General features: G+C 44.8%; 1 protein-coding gene across 2 annotated transcripts in view; it reads left to right on the top strand.

Annotated features, from left to right (window-relative positions):
* LOC142586057 (ileal sodium/bile acid cotransporter-like) overlaps positions 1-21,606 on the top strand; it is a 255,466-nt gene that overhangs the window by 207,429 nt on the left and 26,431 nt on the right. For both annotated transcript variants that reach the window (XM_075697327.1, XM_075697319.1), the window contains one exon: positions 19,600-19,750. In XM_075697327.1, coding sequence (XP_075553442.1) covers positions 19,600-19,750 — 151 coding nt within the window. The remainder of the gene's footprint in view (positions 1-19,599; positions 19,751-21,606) is intronic.

The raw sequence follows: 21,606 nt of genomic DNA, 5'->3' as shown, positions 1-21,606 counted from the left end.
GCAATCTTTCCTTTGATTTGTTTATGCCTAGGTGGCCGGACCACCCATTTTCATGACAGAGACTCAAAAGGTCCTCCCTGTACTTAGTAGGTACGACTGACCGATCTAAAATCCTCCCCTTGCGATCTCTGTAGTGCCGATACAACAATCCTCCTCACTCATGTATCGTCACGTTGCGCCTAGCAATGCCTTTTTTGGCTGTGTGATGTAATTTAGCTAAGCTCTCATCATTCTTTTGCTCGGCTGCCAATGACTCTCTATCCACACGTAAGAGCTGATCAAAGTTCTTTGAGGCCGGTGATAATAACGACCCTGTCTCACTTGTGAGTGCGTCAGCTTGCTCTTCCCGTAGGTTTGAACTGTGACACTGTAGTGCTACGCTCTCATTGAACTGGTCAGCTGGCAGGCTTTTCTCAACTGTTTTTTCATCCCTCGAGCCTAGCTCGGATTCGGTTATTGAAGTTATCTTCTTTGCTACTTCCGCTGGAGCAGCTTGTGCATTTTCAGCCGAAAGCGACGCGATTTTACGAGCTTGGCCTCGCGTCAATGCCTGTACTATGCCCTCTCCCAGTTTAAGCCCTTTGTCAAGCAGTAACTGATTCGAACGATTCGAAAAGATGTGAGGGTACTGCAGTGACAAAAATTTGGAAACTGCAGCTTCAGTCTCTAGCTCCCCGAATTGTCCACTGATTTTGACTTTGGCCATGGGCAGACATACGCTGTGTTCTTCTACAACCTGTTTGATCCATGCTACTTCTCCGGTGAAGTCATCTACCGTCACGTAAGACGGATGGACAATGTCCATCGTGGCGGCACTGTCTCTTAGCACTCGGAATGGTTTGCCATGAACTGGCAGGTCGTGAAAATAGGGGCTTAAAAGTACCATATTCTCGTCTTTTTCCTCTACGTAGGAAAAAACTGCACTGCGCTTCCCGCAGTTTACAGCTATATGTCCCAGTTAGTGGCATTCATAACAGCGGATTGGTCTAAAAGATTCGAATTTTCTTTTCTGCTCTTTTTGTACGGTTTCCCCGTTAGTTTTCTCCTCGCTCTTTTCTGCGGGCTTTCTCTCCACGTCTGCAGGCTCCGATCGTCCAGTCTGGGAACCCTTTTTGAACGGAAATGGTTTCCGCGGTCCATTTCGACCGTCCCAGTTTCCGTCCTCGGCGTTCAACTTTCTACGGGTTGCGTACTCTTCGGCTAATTCAGCCGCCCTTTCCACAGTGTTTACATTCCGTCTGTCTTGCACCCACAGTTTCACAGTTTGGGGGATGCTTTTGCAAAACTGCTCTAGACACATGCATTCAATGGTCATGTCTCTGCTGTCGTACGCTTCCGCGCTTTTCAGCCACTCGACTAGGTTGGCCTTTAAGCCGTATGCTAACTCCGGATACGCATCGCTATCTTTCTTGCCTGTGCTTCTAAACCTTTGCCGAAAAGCTTCAGCTGAAAGGCGGTATTTCTTCAGGAGACTAGCCTTAACCTTCGGATAATCATATGCATCCTGTGCACTGAGTCTGGCGATTACTTCCGCCGCCTCATACGGCAACATAGACAGCAACCGCTGTGGCCATGTACTCGGACCGAAGTTCATCTTCTCGCAAGTCCTTTCAAAATTGCATAGGAACAAGCCTATGTCGGTCCCAACCTCAAATGCCTTTAATAGCCTGTCCATGCGGTATAATTCTGCCCCGCTTGATCGTCCCAGAGCCCCTTCACTTCCTTGAGACAACTCCAAACGTTTGCTTTCAAGTTCAAGTTGCATTTTTCTTAACTCACGTTCCTATCTCTCTCTATCCCGCTCTTCTCTGTCCCATTCTTCTTTTTTTTTCATAAGTTCCAACCCCATTTCAATTTCTTCCTCACTGGCCTGTTTGGAAATTAGCTTCAGTAATTCCGATTTTAGCATTTCCTTGCGTACATCTAGGCCCAGTTCCTCGCCAACAATCAACAATTCGTCTCTCAGCAGTGTCCTTAACTCCATGATTGCTGCTTTACTGCCTTGGTCCTGCTCGCTAAATCTACCTAGGAAAACACAACCTAGCTAACAATCAACAATCTAGCTTCCCTACAGTTCTAAACAGAACAACCACAAAATGAAGCCTAGAGAGTCAAAGCAAGAACCAAGCACTCACCGCAGACACAGCACCACGTCGCAAAGTCCATCTCACCGCTGTCATCCAGTTGTCAGGATTGGGGGCTCAATGCCATCACTCGTGGTCTGTTGTCAAGACTGGAGTCGGGCATGAATTAGAAGGTAGCTGGCCCATGCCGTCGTCCGACTTATCCACGCTGAGGACGTTGATGAAGGGAAGGACTGCGTCTCATCGACAACGAGGAATAAGGGTTTATTTACAGTATTTACATGCAGTTCATCAGTCTAGCATAACTTCGAGAGAAAGTACGTCAATCTAACACGACTGCTTGAGAGAGTGTCTCAGTCTAACATGACTGCTTAAGAAAGTTTGCTGAGCAGCCGCACAACAGCGGTTTATAAACACTCGGTCCCCCCTTGATTCCAAGGGGACGGAAACGTTCGTCCAGTCATTGTAAACACGCCGCCTCTCTCCGGGACGGCTTACACACACACACACACACACACAGGTTCACAGTCTGAAACTGACATCACACGAATTTCGTAGAACTCGGAGCTGACCCTCGCGGTGCGGCTGGGTGCCCCTTTGTGTTGCGTCTCGGACGGCGCGTGGGAAGGAGCATCAGTAGACGTTCCCGCGGGCACACTCCCCCGCTCACGGCCAACCCGGGTAGGCGGTGTCGTGTTGCGCACAAAGCCTGCTTCGTCGAACTCATTCAGTCACAACGGCGACGAGGCTAGAGCGTAACGGTGTCGTTCCTTGAAAGTTGACGCCGCCGTCGTCGCAACTGGCTGGCAGCACTTGCACCTCAGCTGGGCCGTTCTTAACAGTGTGTGTGTGTGTGTGTGTGTGTGTGTGTGTGTGTGTGTGTGTGTGTGTGTGTGTGTGTGTGTGTGTGTGTGTGTGTGTGTGTGTGTGTGTGTGTGTGTGTGTGTGTGTGTGTGTGTGTGTGTGTGTGTGTGTGTGTGTGTGTGTGTGTGTGTGTGTGTGTGTGTGTGTGTGTGTGTGTGTGTGTGTGTGTGTGTGCGTGCGTGCGTGCGTGCGTTTGGGTGGGTGGGTGGGTGTGGTGTTTCTTGCACTTGAAACTTCGTTTGACCTCGAAGAAGTGAGCAGTGAAGTGACTGCATAACAAGAGTACATACAAGACATCCCAGTAGGAGACAGTTCAGTTTTACAGTCTGAGTCCTCTCGGTGGTGTAATCTTCCTTCGTGTAATTGTCGAATACTTGGCTATCACTGATACTGTTTCGCCTTTCCGGCGAAACTGCAGCGTATCTATCTTTTTTTTTCTGTGAGTCCGAGTATAAGCTTGCTATGCATGACTGCTGTTCATTCTGGTTTCCAGTGAATCCAGCTTGGCCTCATTTCGATTACTGGGTGAATCGTACAGTGTTCCCCAACTATCATACACCAAGAATTAGAAAAGAGCAGCTGCGCGTTACTCGAAGAAAACTTAGTGCATATTGTTTCCAGTACAGTGCAGTAGCCGCCACTAATTCTTTCGTTAATGAGATTTAATTCGGCAATTGAAACTAATTGTCTAAGTCGAGAAGTACTGTCCTAATTTTCAAAGTGTCAATGAGGCACTTGTAGGCACCCAAAATGACATCCAACTGCGAAGTTTTCAGCGACGTAATAATTGCGTACAATTTCTTCCGAATGGCAAAGAAACCTCACGAAGTATGGAAATACCACGGTAGTGCGCTCCCACCCACCACCATAAAGCAGCACTCTCAAATAAACTAATTGAATGCAACCGCATTGCCTGTCGCAAGCCTGAAGAGACAGCGCATCACCTTGATAATGGCACAGAAGGAGCACCAACAGCACGTTTCGCGGATTCGAAGCCATTCCTTCCTCTCATTTCTACGTCACACTTATCCATGTCTCAAGGCCGACTGATCACATTGATAACAAAAGCCCCTTGATAATGCGGCCGGAGCGCCGCTCTGACCACGCACGAAATGCAAGAAGCAATGTAATAGGCATACATAGAATAGGGGTTCGAAATCCTGGCTTTGCTCGCACCGCATCGAAAGAGTGCGCCCGCACCTATATTACGCGCCAGAAACTTGCTTAGCACCAAAGCCAAATTAGGGTGATGGTTTTAGCTTTCATGAGAGTGTCTACGTGCTGCAAAGACAGGTTCATGGTATCAAATAAAAGCTAAATAAACGGACCGGGAAGCAACCCACATGTTGAGAAAAAGCAAAACCGATGCGCTCAAGAAAGTAAATAACCACTTCTAAACCAGCTGAATGCAGCCGAAACGCCTGTACAAAAAACAAAACAAAAACACCAGATTTCAAGATTTCGGTGTGCCCTAATTATCTTTGAATTCGTAAGCCCCATTGAACACCAGCTGCTGCGTAGAGGACTTGTTCGAATAGATCTCCTTCTGCATCTAGGCAGTACTGAGTCCGCTTTATCACATCTTCAGTGGCTGTCTTGAAGACAGACGCTCGAATTCTACGGCAGACATCAGTTATTCTTGTTTGAGCTAATCTGACGTCCGTCTTGATCGTGTAAACACAATCTTTCACATAACCCTAAAGAAAGAAATTGACTAGAGAGGGGTCAGGCGACCAGCCGGCCAATTTACGGGCCTGTGCCTTCCAATTTATTGCGCATGAAAAGTCGCATCCAGCCAGTTTCGTGCTCGGCTGCTGCTGTGTGCTGGTGCTCCATCTCACTGATACCACAGAAGTGGAAGACGTGACAGCAGGACTTCGCTGAGAAGCTGATCCACCACTACTTCAAGGGTTTCGTCCACGTAACGCTGTCCAGTCAGTGTGTGATCGAAGTAGATGGGACCGATTATAGCACCGGCGTAAATTCTGCACCCCACACTGAACGATCACTGGTACTGGTGCCGAGTGCGCTTTGCCCGGCGTGGACTGGAATCACTCCAATAGTGTGCATTATGTAAATTTGCCTGGGCGTTTCTGCAAACATTGGCTTCATCTATACACATGATGTTGCTCAGAAAGTCCGGTGACTCATCGGCTTTTGTGAGGACCCAATTCGAGAAATCTAGACGGTTCTACAAGTCCCTATCTTGTAAGCATTGGTGCTCTGGTTAAGTTGGTAGGGGTGAAAGGCCGTCATTTAGAATTCTCCAATCTGATTACTTAGAAATTCGTACCTGGGCGGCCATGTCCCACACGCTAGCATGAGGGTTTGAGGCCGTAAATGTTAGAAAATCCGTGCTTAAGCTAGGACTCAAAGATGGAGTCTTCCGCAGCTGTAGTAGCAGCAGTATATATATCTATATATATATATATATATATATATATATATATATATATATATATATATATATATATATATATATATATATATATATATATATATTTGTGGCCTTCATCTTGTTGCCGTTTGCAGATCCCAAGGCAAGTATCATCGTTATCTTCTGCTCATTAGAGAAAGACATGGCGACTGGCACGAAACAAAACGAACCTTTAAACCTTTGCTCTGACTTTTGTCAATTCGCTTTTGTGGTGATAGGTCTTGTGGCAAAAAAAAAACATCCGTGCACTTTATCTACGCTAAGGCAACAGCTATCACAGCTTGCTTCCAACTAACACCAAACGCGACGTGTTACTTCGGCCGTGGCGCGGCAGATAAGGCACTAGCTCGATCACGATGTTTTTCTTTGTTTCCTTTATTTCATTCTGGATAACTCATTGGGAGCCTCTTCGAGGACGCTGCTTCATGATCCGGGTGGGAGCGCAGTCACGTGGTACTCTACATATTTCGCGGGGTTTATTTATCAGTCGGGAAAAAAAATTAGTACGCAATTAGTACGACGCTGAAAATACCGCAGTTAGATGTCCCTTGGCTGTGCCTACAAATGCCTCATTGACACTTTGATAATTATGATAGTACGTCCCGAGTTGTACAATTACCTAATTAAGTCTCAGTCATGAAAATATTACTGGAAACTACTCCACTGTACTGGAAACAATATGCACTAAGTTTTCTTCGGGTAACGCATTGTTTTTTTTTAAATATTGGTGCATGATAGTTAATTGGACACCCCGTATATATTTATGACCTCTGCATGCAAGTGACGATGTTTCCCCCCCTAATAAATGTAGCAAATTAATAGAAATGTTATTTTTTTCATGAGTCGTTAGCATTGCTTACTGGAAGAGAATCGATACTGAGACACACAACATTCACGTGCATTTCACACGCCATTGATAAGACTCTGCGGAAGGGGTCACTGAAGTCTATAGTTTTTTTTTCATGGTCAAAAAAAGCACGCAAGGCAATTTGAAGCGTGGTCAACATACAGCAACATATCCATTCTCTAGGCATAGGCTATCCATACTTTTAGAAATAATTTTTAATTGGCTACCTCCATCTCTTTCAAAAATATAATAAGCTTTGTCCTGTCTGTATATCTAAATATGTTGTGTATGTGCATGGTGTTTACAGTGAAAATTTAAAACAATGTTGAAGTGAGAAAATATGGAGGAGGCAGCCGCCGCTAGTGCTTTTAATGCGCGTGTCCTCCTATTGTCAGGATTTGCAGAAATAAAGCGAAAGTATGAATTAAAATCCCTGCACGTCCGTGCCAACAATGATGCAGTAAGCTAATTAGCCCCAGTAAAGTTTCGAGGGAAAGAGTTGAGGAAAGTCAAAAGAAACCTGAAATGATGTGGGTGACAAAGCTCTGGTAATGGCACTTTAGGTGTGTGTGTCGGGGGGGGGGGGTCTTCGGCACTGACCGGCGAGGGGCTCAGCCCCCCCCCCCCCAGAACTCAGGAAGGGGCTCGGGCCCCCCCCATAGTCGGCGCCTATGGCCCCAAGCAGCTCGCTGTAGCCTCGCACAGCCGCCGCCCACCGCTAAACTATACAGGGTTTTCCGTACTTGGTACAGACATTCAACAATGGGCCGAAAAAGTGATGGCTGACGTCAATGAAGTAACAAAGACCGTGACGCCAGAACTTCCCGTCGAGAAGATCGACAGCCGCCTGGTGCACATGTGGGAGGCCAAACGATCGCTTCAAGTCAGGTGGCAGAAACAAAGACACAATAGGAAGTTGAGGAAACGCATAGCGTTACTCAACAAACAAATAGAAGAACACTGCAAAACTCTTAGTAAACAACAGTGGGATGAGATCTGCAACGAGATAGACGGACGGATTGGCACCGGTCACACATGGCGCCTGCTCCAACACCTGCTAGACCCGACCAAGACCAAGGCAACACATAGGGAAACCATGCGCAAGCTAATACACACACACACACCAAGGGCGAGGAAGAAATCCTTTCCGAACTCTGCGACAGATACGCCCCGCACAGCCCGACTATTCAACACGGAGAATACACGGGAAATCCCAATTTCTCTCTGGACAGAGACTTTGGCGAGGCGGAAATCCGGGCCGCTTTGCAAAAGCTCAACACCAAGTCGGCCCCGGGACCGGACGGCGTAACTAATAAGACCCTTCGTAACTTGGACAACGAGACCATCTCCGAACTGACCAAGTAAGAACATTAACGATTGCTGGACCCGAGGATGCATCCCCGACCAGTGGAAAAGAGCAAAAATGGTGCTCATCCCCAAACCAGGGAAACCCCCAGATCTGGCCAACCTTCGACCAATATCCCTTACGTCGTGCGTCGGCAAGTTGATGGAGCACGCCTTCCTCACCCGGATCAACGCACACTTGGACGACGTGGAAGCGTATCCAGACACCATGCTCGGGTTTCGAGCTCATCTCTCCACGCAGGATGCAATGTTGCAAATCAAGCACCAGATACTCGACAACAAGGCAAGAGGTACCAGGGCCATTCTAGGATTAGACCTCAAGAAAGCCTTCGACAATGCAGCTCACGCAGCCATACTACGCAGCATTGCCGCTCTCAATCTAGGAAACCGAGCGTACAGCTATGTTAAGGATTTCCTCACAAACAGGAAAGTCTCCTTAACGCTGGGCAAACTCGCATCCGAAGACAGGAACATAGGCAGCGTCGGCACCCCGCAAGGCTCGGTCATCTCACCGATGCTCTTTAATCTCATCATGATCGGCCTACCCGAGCGCCTCAACGCCATCGAGGGAGTGCATCACACAATATACGCGGATGACGTTACGATCTGGGTGTCCGAAGGAAGCGACGGAGAAATCGAACAGCGATTACAGACCGCGGTCGAGGTGGTGCAAGAGTACCTAGTCAGAACCGGTCTCGTCTGCTCGCCAGAAAAATCGGAACTCCTCCTCTACCGCCCGACGCTTAGGGGAAGACCCCCCAAGGCTTACATCAGGCATGCTGCATACGAAGAAATTTGCATGCGCACCAAAGAAGGACCACAAGTACCCAGGGTGAAGCAGATTAAGGTGCTCGGACTCATCATAGAATCGAACGGCAACAACGGAGAAACGGTCAGGCATTTGGAGACTAAGATCACGAACACGATGAGGCTCATCAGGAGAATCACCAGCAGACATCAGGGTATGAGGGAGGCCAACGTCGTCAGACTCATACACTCCTTCGTTATTAGCCACATTACCTATGTGGCCGCCTACCACAACTGGTACGCGGCCGAATATGCCAAACTGAACGCCCTCATTAGAAGAGCACACAAGATGGCACTGGGCCTTCCAGACAGCACCAGCACGGAACTTCTGCTACAGCTGGGCGTCCACAACACGCTTGAAGAGTTAATTGAGGCACACCAAATCTCGCAACTCGAAAGACTAGCGAAGACACGAACGGGCAGGAGCATCCTGGACAAACTCGGTATAAGTTATCACAAGCAGCACGGCGACAAGACATCACTTCCAAGCGCGATCAGGGAAAAGCTGCAGGTGGCTAATATACCCAAGAACATGAGCCCCGAATTCAATCAGGGTCGAAGAGAGAGTAGAGCCAAGGCTTTACTCAAAGCCTTCGGTAGGGACAAGGAAGCGCTGTTCGTAGACGCGGCAGAATACGAGGATCGACGTGCTTTTGCAGTGGCCGTCCTCAATACCGAAAAACAAGTGGTCAGTTCTTGTAGCATACGTGTAAAAAACCCCGAGGTAGCGGAAGAGGTGGCGATAGCCCTAGCCATCGTTAACCCCAGTTGTAGATACGTACTCAGTGACTCGCAGACGGCGGTCAGAAACTATGCACAAGGCAGAATTTCGCCGAAGGCTGAGGCTATACTCAAAGCCAACGCGAACTATGTCACCTCCGAGGAGACGGAGGAACGACACATTATATGGTTCCCGGCTCACACGTCCCCCGACACCCCCGCACCCAACCTCAACGAGGAGGTCCACCGCGTAGCGCGAGGACTCACGTTCCGCGCCCGCGAAGAAGGATCCCCTCTTGGGGTTGGAAATCCAACGGAGGCATGGGCAGAGAGGGACAGAATGACCAGATACTGTGATATTACAAAATTTTATCAAAACTCAAGGCCGGTTTATCCGCCCCCTAACCCCAAACTCGACAGGGCCCAAGCGGTAGACTGGAGGCAGCTACAAACAAAGACCTTCCCCAACCCCGTCCATCTCAGAAGGATATATCCGGACATCTACTCAGATGATAACTGTAAATTATGCAGCAGGGCTCACGCATCTGTTAGACACATTCTCTGGGAATGTGAAATTATATGCAAAGAAAATGCAGTTTCCCCAGATGAAGCTGCGGCGCGATGGACGGCCGCGTTGCGCAGCTCAAACCTCGAAAATCAACTATGGGCCATCCAGCAAGCCCGTGAGGCGGCGAGGAGACAGGATCTCCGGACCTCCTCGGGGGCGGCCTAGGCCCAGGCCACGAATTTGCCGGATTGTTAATAAAGTTACCACCACCACCACCACCACCACCAAGCTACTCGTCTAATCGAGAGCAAACATCTCTCACAGGGTAGAATATTGTAGTCTAAGTTGTTTGGGATGTATTTAAACATCGGTACTTGCCTGCATTTTGCAGAATGAAGCAGAAACTGCTTTCGGCTACGAGCGCAGATATTGCAGAGGGGAGCAAAGTTGCTGATCTGACAAGTTGCGCCATCTGGCCGACGGCGAGGAAAACAACTTCTCGGCTCGGGGGATAGGAGAGAAGCGCGCTTGCTTCGAAGATGCAGCAGATGCAGTTCGTCTGCCACTCATTTTTGCGACATTCATTTCGACGGGCAGACGAACTGCATCTGCTGCATCATCGAAGCAAGCGCGCTTCTTTCCTTTCTTTCCTTTGCTCCAAGCCGAAAAGTTGTTTTTCCCACTTATATTTTCCCACTTAAGTTCGGAATGAAAAGCGTTGGCAGAACGCAAGCGACATTTTTCCTATTGTTTAGACGTTTCCGCGTGCTATTAAACCATGGGGATTGTTTCAGCTCATTGATTCTTATGATAGGAACGTTTATTTTGAAGACGCAAGAATTCCGATTTGAACAGTAGCCAGATGGACGTAAGTGAACGAAGACAGAAATCGGTCGTGAAATTATCATAAAAGGATGTTAAATCTCGAGTCATGCTGTTATACTCGCCTCGGTCGTAAAGTGCGAAATTTCTCCTCGGTTTTCTTTTTCTCTTTTTCTTTTTATTATTGGATAGATGGCATAAAAAAGTAGTGCGCAGTATCTTATGGTTCTTGCAGCCATCCAGATACATGACAGGGGAAAGGTTTTCAGGCTGTGACGTTAGTACTGAATTCAAAGTATTGGACCAATTGTCTGTATAGTGTGGGTGGGATGATGTGTTTTTAATGTGTAATGTATAGTAATGTATATTGTTTCCACTCCTGCTACAGCCCCATATGGGCCGCAGATATGTAAATAAATAAATAATAAATAAAATAGAAACTTGAGATAATCCAAGGCTATATTGGATGCTACATGGCATCCACATTTTCATACAGGAATCAAGTCTTTAAGGATAGTTGCAGCAATTTTCCTGTGCCCAATGTATTGATGTTGTGTTCTGCGTAGCCTCAACGGGAAAGGAGTTGCAGTTTGGTCTTGAGAATGGGATCACGACAAGTATTCCAAAAATGTTTATGGCCATTTTTGCGGTTGCATCTTTAAAATCATTAACGTAGCAGAGTGTGGGTGTGGGCCATATGGTGATTCATGATATAATTGATAGATTCAGTTGTCAGTACCGCTTCGTGTTGTCCCTTCCTTCAAGTCTCGTGTTTTGCTTGCGGCAATCTTCCCGAAATCTTAAAATCATTAACGCGATAGCATTAAGGGCCCCTTGTCGCAGAAAAACTGGTGTCAATGTTGGCGTCGGCAAAGTTGTCTGTGGGCGAAAGATTTATATATATTTATGATAACTATATGCCACGCCTTGATATATGACATGCAGTATATGCGGGTTATATTGCCACATCATTCTATCACCAAAGTTGCTGATACCTTGTCTTACATTCCTGACAAATTTATTCCTCGGAATATTGAGAATGACAGCCCATAAACAAATGTCATGAAACAAAACACTCACAGCGCATTCCGTTTATGTTAAATCTTCTCATGCTTAAATGTTAAAAGTGCTATACAATAACATAAACCTGAAAATGATGTAATTTTCTGGCGCGGCTGTGCACTACTACCGGGATCGCCCCACGCAAGACGCTGCGTTTCTACCAGAAAGCCCGTCTTCGTGCATAGCGTTTGCCGCCAGCGTTTCCCGGTAAACATTATAGTTACATAAGCTGCAGTTGCCAGAAAGCGTGAGAAGCAGACAGGGATCTTGGAATACTATCGCGTTCAACTCGCAAAGGCGAAGCTTAAGCGTCCTCCAAGTTTTTCCCGTGTAGTCCGCAGCCTCCAGCGATCCACTAGTCAACAATAAGGTGGCCCTTTTCAGCAGGTGTGCGCAGTTTGGTAGCATCTAATCAGAATAAGTGTGCAATGTCAATGTAGAAACTATAGTGAATATACGTGTATCCACGTGTGTGTACGTGCATGCAAGAATCAACAAGAAAATGAGCAAAGGTGACAGGTGGAAAATTCTGGCAGCGCAAAAGATATTTCTTCATATTGTAGGGGTTGGGTGTCGTCATCTGGCAGTCGGGTATCACAGTGAGGGTCGCTCTCTAGCCAACGCCGCCGGCGCGTCTCGAAAACGGGTAGCTGGCTTACGCCACCGGGGCGTCTCACGGAGGTAAAGCATGCCTATGCCATCGTCCGTACCTTCACGATGAGAGTTGCTTGCTAGGTGATTAGTTGCGAGGAGAGGTTGGAGGGACGATCAGGGTGTTCATCGACATTGCTACAGCAGAGTTTAGGGCAAGCTTATTTATGGGTAAAACATACAATTGTTCTGTACCGGCAGAAGTACAGAGCACAGTACATGTTACATCGTATCATGCAGCTGTCATTCTGAGGGCACCTCTACATCATTCTGGAGAGCAAACTACATAATGTCGGTGCACTACATTAGACGGAGCGCCCTTGCCAGATTTCTCTTTAAATAACACTAATATTACCCAGTTCACCACGATACAGGAAAACAGCCAAGCAGATGATGTCATAATCGACCAATCCTGAAGTTTGTATATGTCGTAAAACTTACCTCAGAGGAGGAGAAAGTCCAAACAAAGCATGTGCGCCACCCTTGAGATTATCGTGTAATGGGGAAGCAAGTATACCAGACGCACTGTTCTAGCAATTACAAGGAAGACGTCAATGGCACATGCTCACAAGAAGGAAATCGCCTCCCCTCTCCCCAAAATGCCCAACCACTCCTTGACTGAATGAATGGATCGTCATGAAGCCCAACAGATGGCGACAGCAGTTAGCCCACACCTTGAAAAGCACGTGGCCTCGGAAGACGGCTTTACAATGATCTCGCGGGCGAGTAGCTTGGGTAGACAGTACAACCATTGGCAGAACAGAGACGCTCCCTCCTGCAGGAGTGCCGAATTTGTCAGCATGTCAGTGCTTACGCTGGCTCAGCGGAATTTATTTATTTATTTATTTATTTATTTATTTATTTATTTATTTACAAATACTGCTATCTCATTTAGAGACATAGCAGAGGTGGGTTACATAACTTATGAACACAACATGTCAACCAACATGGTTAGGCAGTTCTTTCTGAAATTGATTAGTCGGCAATGAACGCAGAGAACCATCTAAGTTATTCCATAATTCAACAGTGTGTGGAAAAAAAGAAACTTGTAGCAATCTATTTTTGGAACGAAGGGATCTATGTTTAATGGGCGAGTACGTCTGTTTACTCGCGCAGTAGGTGTGGTTAGCGAGATAGGCGCTTCAATGTTAGTCGATCCGTATACGATTTTGTGCAGCAAGGTTAGGCGGTCACACGTGCGACGAAACGACAACGGGTCAAGTGATAAAGCGTGTGCATGGGATGACGGTGAAAACATACGGTCGTAACGGCCATAAATAAATCTAACAGCTTTTTTCTGAATGGATTCTAATTTGGAAATATCCTTTATGCGATAAGGCGACCACACTACAGAAGCATACTCTAAAACAGGTCTAAAACAGGTGATTTATAGGCCGTAAGCTTGCACTCTTTAGTGCCGTGTTTTAAAGTTCGTTTTAGGCACCCTAGTTTTCGCATCGCTTTAGAGCAGACTATATTGATGTGATTATGCCAACTAAGGTTAGTTGTGATAGTAAGTCCAAGGTATTTGAACTCGTTAACTTCGTTAATACTGTATCCTTGTGTGCTGTACGTAAATTTTAGGGGCTGTTTCTTATTAGTAAAAGACATTTCCAGTTTTGCTGAAGTTAATGCTCATCTGCCATGTGTTACTCCAGTCTGAAAAGGATGAAAATACGTTATTAAGCACTTCTTGATCATGAAGAGTAGGAATGTTAGAATAGATCACGCAATCATCTGCGTAAAGACGTATTTTCACTTGTGTGTTTCTGCTGTTAATGTCATCATTTCAATGACGTCGGCGTTCCTGCTCTGGCTAAAACACCAAACACAACCATATTGCATAAAGCAATATGCCAATTATTAAAAAAAGATAGGAATTGTAGAGGCAAGGGCACATGTTTACAATGATCTCGCATTCTTCAAAACTGCATATATGTAAGTTAGTGTTGTTGACACTTGCAGTCCTTTTGCATATGCCTAATTCTTGTATGTGCTGTTTTAATGTGAACTTATTTAATATTAGATCTAGTGAACAAGTGAACAGCTTTCTTCCTGCAGTTTTCATTTCACCACGTGCACTAACATTCAACTACATAGCACTGTAAATTATTGCTTGGGGTACTTGCCTGTCCACCCTTCACTTGGTACACTAACTTGATTAGCAGCCCAGCACATATGCACCATATGTGCTGACCTAGAAAGAGCATGTCTCAAACTATAAACATCCCATCTTAGAAAATGTTTTCTTTCTCCCCGTATATAATGTTGGACCAAATGAAAGTGAATGCGGTTGCAATCAGTACTTGCAATCTCTGCATGCAGCTCAGGTGATATATGTGACACATTTGAAAAAGTCGCAGCTGCTGCAGAATACTTTAATCTAATGGATGAATGACGCAAATACACCTTTTAGAGGCTCAGATAACGGGATAGAAAGCAGCTTTCGCAAGTAAACAAAAATGTTTCACATAACTGCGCCTTTATATGGCAACTCCAGTGATTTTTTTCACCATGTCAGAGAAGTGGCTTTTTTAGATTTCTCTGTGCCTCCTGTCACATAGTTCACTTTGTATAAAAACACAGAATTTAAAGAAGCATAAAACACTAAATTAAAACTGATACTAAACTCAGTAGCATGGGCTGCCTATCGTGACATCCATAGGCGCCGACTACGGGGGGGGGGGGGTGTCTAGGGGGCCCGAGCCCCCTCCGGCGACGCCGAAACCTAACCCCCACTCCCCCCCTTCCACCTAACATGTCGTTGCCAGAGTTTTGTCACGCACATCATTTGAGGTTTCTTTTAACTTGCCTCGACTTTATAACTTACAATTTTATTCTGGCTAATAGCTTACTGCATCGTTGTTGGCGCAGATGTGCACGTATTTTAATTCATGCTTTGCATTATTTCAGAAAATCCTGACAATAGAAGAAAAAGCACATTAGAAGTACCAGCGGCGGCTGCCTCATCCGTATTTTCTCACGCTAAAATTGTTTTAAATTTCCTTTTTAAGCACCATGCACGTACACAATATATTTAAGTATATATACGGAACAAAGTTTATTATATTTTTCAGTAGAAGAAGGTTGCCAATTAACAATTATTTCTAAAGGTATGAATAGCTTATGCCTAGAGAATGAATATGTTGCTGTATGTTCACCTCGCTTCAAAATGCTTTGTGTGCTTTTTTTGACCCTGAAAAATACCTGTAGATTTTAGTGACCCCTTCGGCAGAGTCTTTATTCAATGGCGTGTGAAATGCACGTGAATGATATGTGTGTCAATATCGCTTCTCTTTCCAGTAAGCAAAGCTAACGACTCATTGAAAACATTTCTGATAATTTACAACATATATTAGGGATGAAAACATCGTCACTTGCATATATTAGGGATGGAAACATCGTCATTTGCATGCAAAGGTCATAAATATATACAGGGTGTCCAATTAACTATCATGCAAAAAGATTTAAAACAGGGCAATGCGTTACTCGAGGAAAACCTAGTGCATAGTGTTTGCAGTACAGTGAAGTAGCTGTCAGTAATTTTTTCGTTACTGAGATTTGATTACGTAATTGTAATGAATTATCTAACTCGAGACGTATTATCATAATTATCAAAGTGTCGATGAGGCATTTGAAGGCACAGCTAAGGAACATCTAACTGCGGTATTTTCAGCTACGTACTAATTGCGTACTAATTTTTTCGACTGGTAAATATACCCTGCGAAATATGGCGAATACCTCGTGACTGTGCTCCCACCCGCGTCATAAAGCAGCGCCCTCGAAGAGGCTCCTTCAGAGTTAGCCAGAAAGAAATGAAGGAAATAAAGAAAAAAATCACCGCCCAAGCACTCCATTAAGATAGTTAACCAGCGAAGCTGAAACGTGCGGCCCCGGTGTTAATCACTGGGATAATCCCAACGGTTCATTAAACGACGGCTTGGTAGGCTGCCGGATCCTAGGTACGTAGTTCTGCTTATGAGCAGAAAGTAAAAATGATCTTTACCTTGGGAGCTGCAAATGACAGCAAGAGGAAGGCCGCAAACCTGTATCAGTCATGAAAGTGTGGCGGTAGACCAAACGCGTCGAATATCATCAGAAATGATGAAAACCTGAGATAAACAGGCAGCTTCAAGAAACAGCGGCGTAGGACTCTATTTTTCAGTCCTAGCCTACGCACAGATGTTCTAGCATGTATGGCCTCATGCCAGCGTGCCAGGACATGGCCGCCCAGCACCAATTTTCAAATCATCAGTTTGGAGGATTCTAAACGATGGCCTTTCACCCGTATCACCTTAACCAGCAACAATGCTTGAAAGATATATGGACCTGTAGAATCGTCTAGGTTTCTCGAATTGGGTCGTCACAAAAGCCGATGAGTCACTCGACTTTTTGAGCAACATCATGTGCACAGATGAAGCTGATTTTCGCAAAAAAGCCCAGGTAAATTTGCATAATGCATACTGGAGTGTTTACAATGCACACTGGGTAAAGCACAATCGGCAGCAGTACCAGTGGTCGTTCGATGTGGCACGCGGAATTTACGCCGGTGCTATAATCGGTCCCATCTTCTTTGATCACACACTGACTGGACAGCGTTACGGGGACGAAATCCTTGAAGGAGTGGTGGATGAGTTTCTCAGCGAAGTCCTGTCACGTTTTCCACTTCTGCGGTATCATCAAGATGGGGCGCCAGCACACAGCAGCAGCCGAGCGCGAAACTGGCTGGATGCGACTTTTCATGCGCAATAGATTGGAAGGTATTATGGTAGAGGCTTGGCGAGTTGGTGGTGGTTCATAACGGCGGTAATAGCACTCTTTACTCGTCTCTGTCCTTCCTTTCCTACTTTCGTGCGCTACCCGAACACCGCCGTTATGAAGACTGGAAGGCACGGGCTTGTAAATTGGCCGGCTAGGTCACCTGACCTCTCTCCGCTCTATTTCTTTCTTTGGTGTTATGTGAACGATCGTGCTTACACGATCGAGACGGACGTCAGATTAGCTCAAGACAAGGATAACGAATGTGTGCTGTAGAATTCGAGCGTCAGTTCTCAAGACAGCCACTGAAGATGTGATAAAGCGGACTCAGTACTGCGTAGCTGCAGAGGGAGACCTAGTCGAACATGTCCTCTAGGCAGCAACTGGTGTTCAACGGCGCTGACGAATTCATAGATAAGAAGGGCACATTGAAACCTAATGTAATTTTCTGTTTGTTTTTTGTGCAGGCGTCCCTATTTCCAATTCGGCTCATTTAGAAGTAGTTATTTACTTTCTTGAACGTATCAGTTTTGCCTTTTCTCAACACGTGGGTCGCATCCCGGGCTGTTTATTTCAATTTTATTTGATGCCATAAACCTGTTTTCGCAGCACCGTATGCACTCTCATGAAAACTAAAACCGTCACCTTAATTTGGATTTGGTGCTAAGCAATTTTCTGGCGCGTAAAATAGGTACGTGCGCACTCTGTCGACGGGGTGTGAGCAAAGTCAGGATTTTGAAACATTCCATGCCTATTACATTGCTTTCTGCGTTTCGTGCGTGGTCAGAGCGGCGCTTCGGCCGCGTTATCAAGGGGCTTTTATCCTTTTATTGTCGATGTGATCACTCGGTCTTGAGAGACTGATAATAAGTGTGACGTAGAAAGGAAGGAATCGCTGCGAAGCTGCGAAACCTGCTGTTGGTGCTCCTTCCGTACCATTATCAAAGGGGATGCGCTGTCTCTTCGGGTTTGCGACATACAATGCAGTTGCTTTCAATCAGCTTATTTGAGGGCGGTGCTTTATGATGCGGGTGGGAGCGCAGTCACATGGTATTTTTGATATCTCGTGAGGTTTGTTTTCCAGTCGGAAAAAATTCCACTGAATTACTACGTCGCTGAAAACACAGCAGTTAGATGTCATTTGGGGGTGCCTGGAGTGCTTACAAATGCCTCATTGACACTTTGATAATTAGGACAGTACTTCTCAAATAGATAATTAATTGGAATTATGGAATTAAATTTCAGAACGAGAGAATTACTGGCGGCAACTCCAGTGTACTGGAAACAATATGCACTAGGTTTTCTTCGAGTAACGCAACTGTTTTTTGTTTAAGTCTTGGTGCATTATAGTTGGTATACCCTGTACAATTCACTCAGTAACCGAAATTCGGCGAAGCCGGATTAACTCGAAATCAGAATCAACAGCAGTCATGCGCAGGAGCGCTTATACTCGGACTCGCAGAAAAAGAAAAAGACAGACAGAGAGAAGCTGCACTTTCGCCGGAAAAGCGGAGCAGTATTAGCGATTGCGAAGTATACAATTATACGAAGGAAGGTTACACCACCGAGAGACGCCAGACTACAGTGGTGACATTAAAGCAGGCAAAGACAAGGGACAGCAACACTAAAGCAACCTCAATGAACAATGTGTTCAACTACTGCAAATTCTAGATGTTCTCGTGTGCTACGTACATGACTCTTCTTGGCAGAAAAAATAAATTAAAAACATGACAGTAACCTCCACAACCTTTGCACCAGCAGCTAAGTTGAACACATTTGCTGACGCCTTTAAGAGTCCTGTACACGCTGAAGTAGCAAGCATAGTCGTTGTCAGATCACGCCCTCCATGTGAGAGCAAGAATTGAGTGTGAGTGCCAGTATTTAAAATTAATTTAAATATAATTCTACACGACACTCAATCACGCCATATGATGCATGATGAAATGACCCATAAGAATCTACAAAAAGGTTATTGCTCATACCCATGTGCCTAAAATATTGCCAGAGTTGCCCTGTAAGCGTTCTTAATAGTGTTATACAACTTTTACTGAGTATAAATGAAATCTTAATATATTTTAAACCTAAAGCAGTACAGTAAAGCCACATTTTAAGAGTAAGGCTTATCGATATACTTTTCAAAGGCCGTGTAGCCTGCCTATTTTGTCTTCAATATTGCGATCAAGTATGGCTGCAAATCAGGCTAATTGGATTGGATTCATGGTGATGCACTAAACTCCACGCTAAGACCAAGGACAAAGAAAAGACTACACAACACGAGTGTTGTGTCACTACTCCCTATAAATCTCTATAGCCAGCGCGTGCTGCTTGACAGTGCATGCCATGTGATTTTACATGGCTTTATGCTGCATTCGGCATATGTTTCTTTTTTCTTGATCTGTACATGTGTTCTGGGTAGACCGAAATAAAAATTAATTTGGGAAGAAAACAGCGCTCGTGTCATGCACTCTCTTTCTTTGTACTTCATCTTAGCACTAAGTTCTGTTACTGTATGTATGCTCATCAGTCCATTACGTTCATTAGTGTTGGTATACGCTATTTATCGCCCCTATTGCTTAAGTTTCATTCAGTTACTACAGCCAAGCGTACAAGTGTACAAGTGAAACGTATGAGCTGCATTGGTTAATGCGAATTGCATGTTTTTCTTTCTTTTCAGGAACAAAAGCAAGCCCTACTATTCCCATGGCTTTATGGCTTCACAATGATAGCTTTAAGCTTCCTTCTGTGTGGCATTTATGGAATATACAAAAAGATCTTTTCAAAATCAAGCTCCCACAATATTGCTGCTGAAGCTGAAACTACAAAGCGTAAGTATTGGTTTGCATTGCATGCAAAAAAATGTCATTAGCGACGTGAAAATGGACGAAAATATGAATACATCGCACAGAACTTTTAGAACACAAGAATTACAAATACTTTGAGACATTCAGCTCATGACAAGAAAGGAATGCACCAACTATGGTTTGTAATACTTTATGTTAGCTAGTTACTATATCAGTCTTGAACCATATCAGATGGACAATAGCATATGTGCAGAAAAATCAGCTTGCATTCTGTGCTGTATCTTAACATGCAGACTGCATTATCTGATGGAAGCTACAAGCAGAATGAGGCACTATTCTAATGATGTCTTCAGTTAGTGGATCACTATCTTGAGTTAGAAACTTCCTGCTTATCCGTACTCATTAGGGAAGTCTAACACAATATGAGATTAATAATTTAATGGTAGTCTATAAGCACATTGATCTTGTAATTATTGTTGGAACTTCCACTGATATTTCATTCACGAATGCTCATTGTGTTGTTCACAGGAGTCACTTAAAACTCAGAAAGATAGCTATTTTGTTCTGTCCAATTTTATTGCATATAAAACTCGGGAGCAAAATACAGAGCTTGAGTATGAAAGTCATACATCCAAATTAAAAGGCAGAGTTTTGAACATTAAGTCAAGTTGAGAAAATTTGTGTTTTAATATTTTTAGCAGGTTAACGCAACTGTGCGAAAAATGGCGATTCTCCGTGTATTTCCCTTTGTCTGCTGCATTTGGTATGGCATGTTTTTGTATAGTACTGACCTACTGGCTCTAACCACTCACTTGCACTGTTCAATCCTCTTACATTAGTGCCACTCAGACTACTGTGCCTGTTTTGCTATCGTTATCCCATAACAAATAGTCCTTCTGTAAGTACTGAACCTGTTTGTGAACTGAAACAGCTACAGCCTGTTGAAGAACACAGGGTACCACTTATAAATTAGCACACAAATCATTTTAGATCCTTTCATTCTGAGAATACACTACATACATTCAGAAAAGTATGGTAAGCGAAAATCCACGAAGACATATATATCACCCTTGAACATTTTCATGTGGAATGTCTGCAAAGGCTCACTCATCAACGGATGAGTACTCAAAGCACTGTGCTAAGTTTTCTCCTCATTAAATTTACCATTAGTGCATTTGCAATAATCTTGAAGCTCACCTGCGGTAAAAACATTGTCATTGGCATACATAAATTTTTTGGCACATACCTGAAAGTTCTTAGCTGTCTCAATAAATAACCTTTGCCTCGTGGCATCATTGTAGTTGTTAGATTGAAAATAACACTCTTTCATGGGAGGAGCAGACGTAGGTTTAAAAAGTCAAAGCACTAATGACCAGACATGAGCATCCTCACGAGGGCTTTCCTCACCATCATTTGCCCTCATCCTCACGTAGTGAGGTGAGGGTGAGGTGACGATCGTTTTCGCGAAGATTGGTGAGGGTGAAGTGAGGGAGGGCGGACTTTATGAGGTGTTGGCGAGGAAGTGTGCGGTGATGAGGTGAGGTTAAATAAGGAAAAGGTGATTCATATTATTGAAGTCACTCAGATCGTATGCACGGTGGGATTGAAGTCTAAAGTTCTGAAAGAAAGAAAGAAAGAAAGAAAGAAAGAAAGAAAGAAAGAAAGAAAGAAAGAAAGAAAGAAAGGAAGAAAGGAAGAAAGAAAGAAAGAAAGAATTAAGAAGTCCACCTGGAGTCAAGGATTCTTCTGCTCAGGGACATTTTGAATTAGGAACAAACAAACTACACTACATGAAGAATCATTTATGATCTCTGTGATATTGTTACGAATGTAGAATGGATTTATTTACAGTGAAAAGAGTAGAGAAGACATGGGACGGT

This window comes from Dermacentor variabilis, chromosome 1, assembly GCF_050947875.1.
Source record: "Dermacentor variabilis isolate Ectoservices chromosome 1, ASM5094787v1, whole genome shotgun sequence".
In the NCBI taxonomy this organism is placed as follows: Eukaryota; Metazoa; Arthropoda; class Arachnida; order Ixodida; family Ixodidae; genus Dermacentor; species Dermacentor variabilis.
The sequence above is the reverse complement of the archived record's forward strand: the minus strand, read 5'-3'. Positions and strand labels throughout refer to the sequence as shown.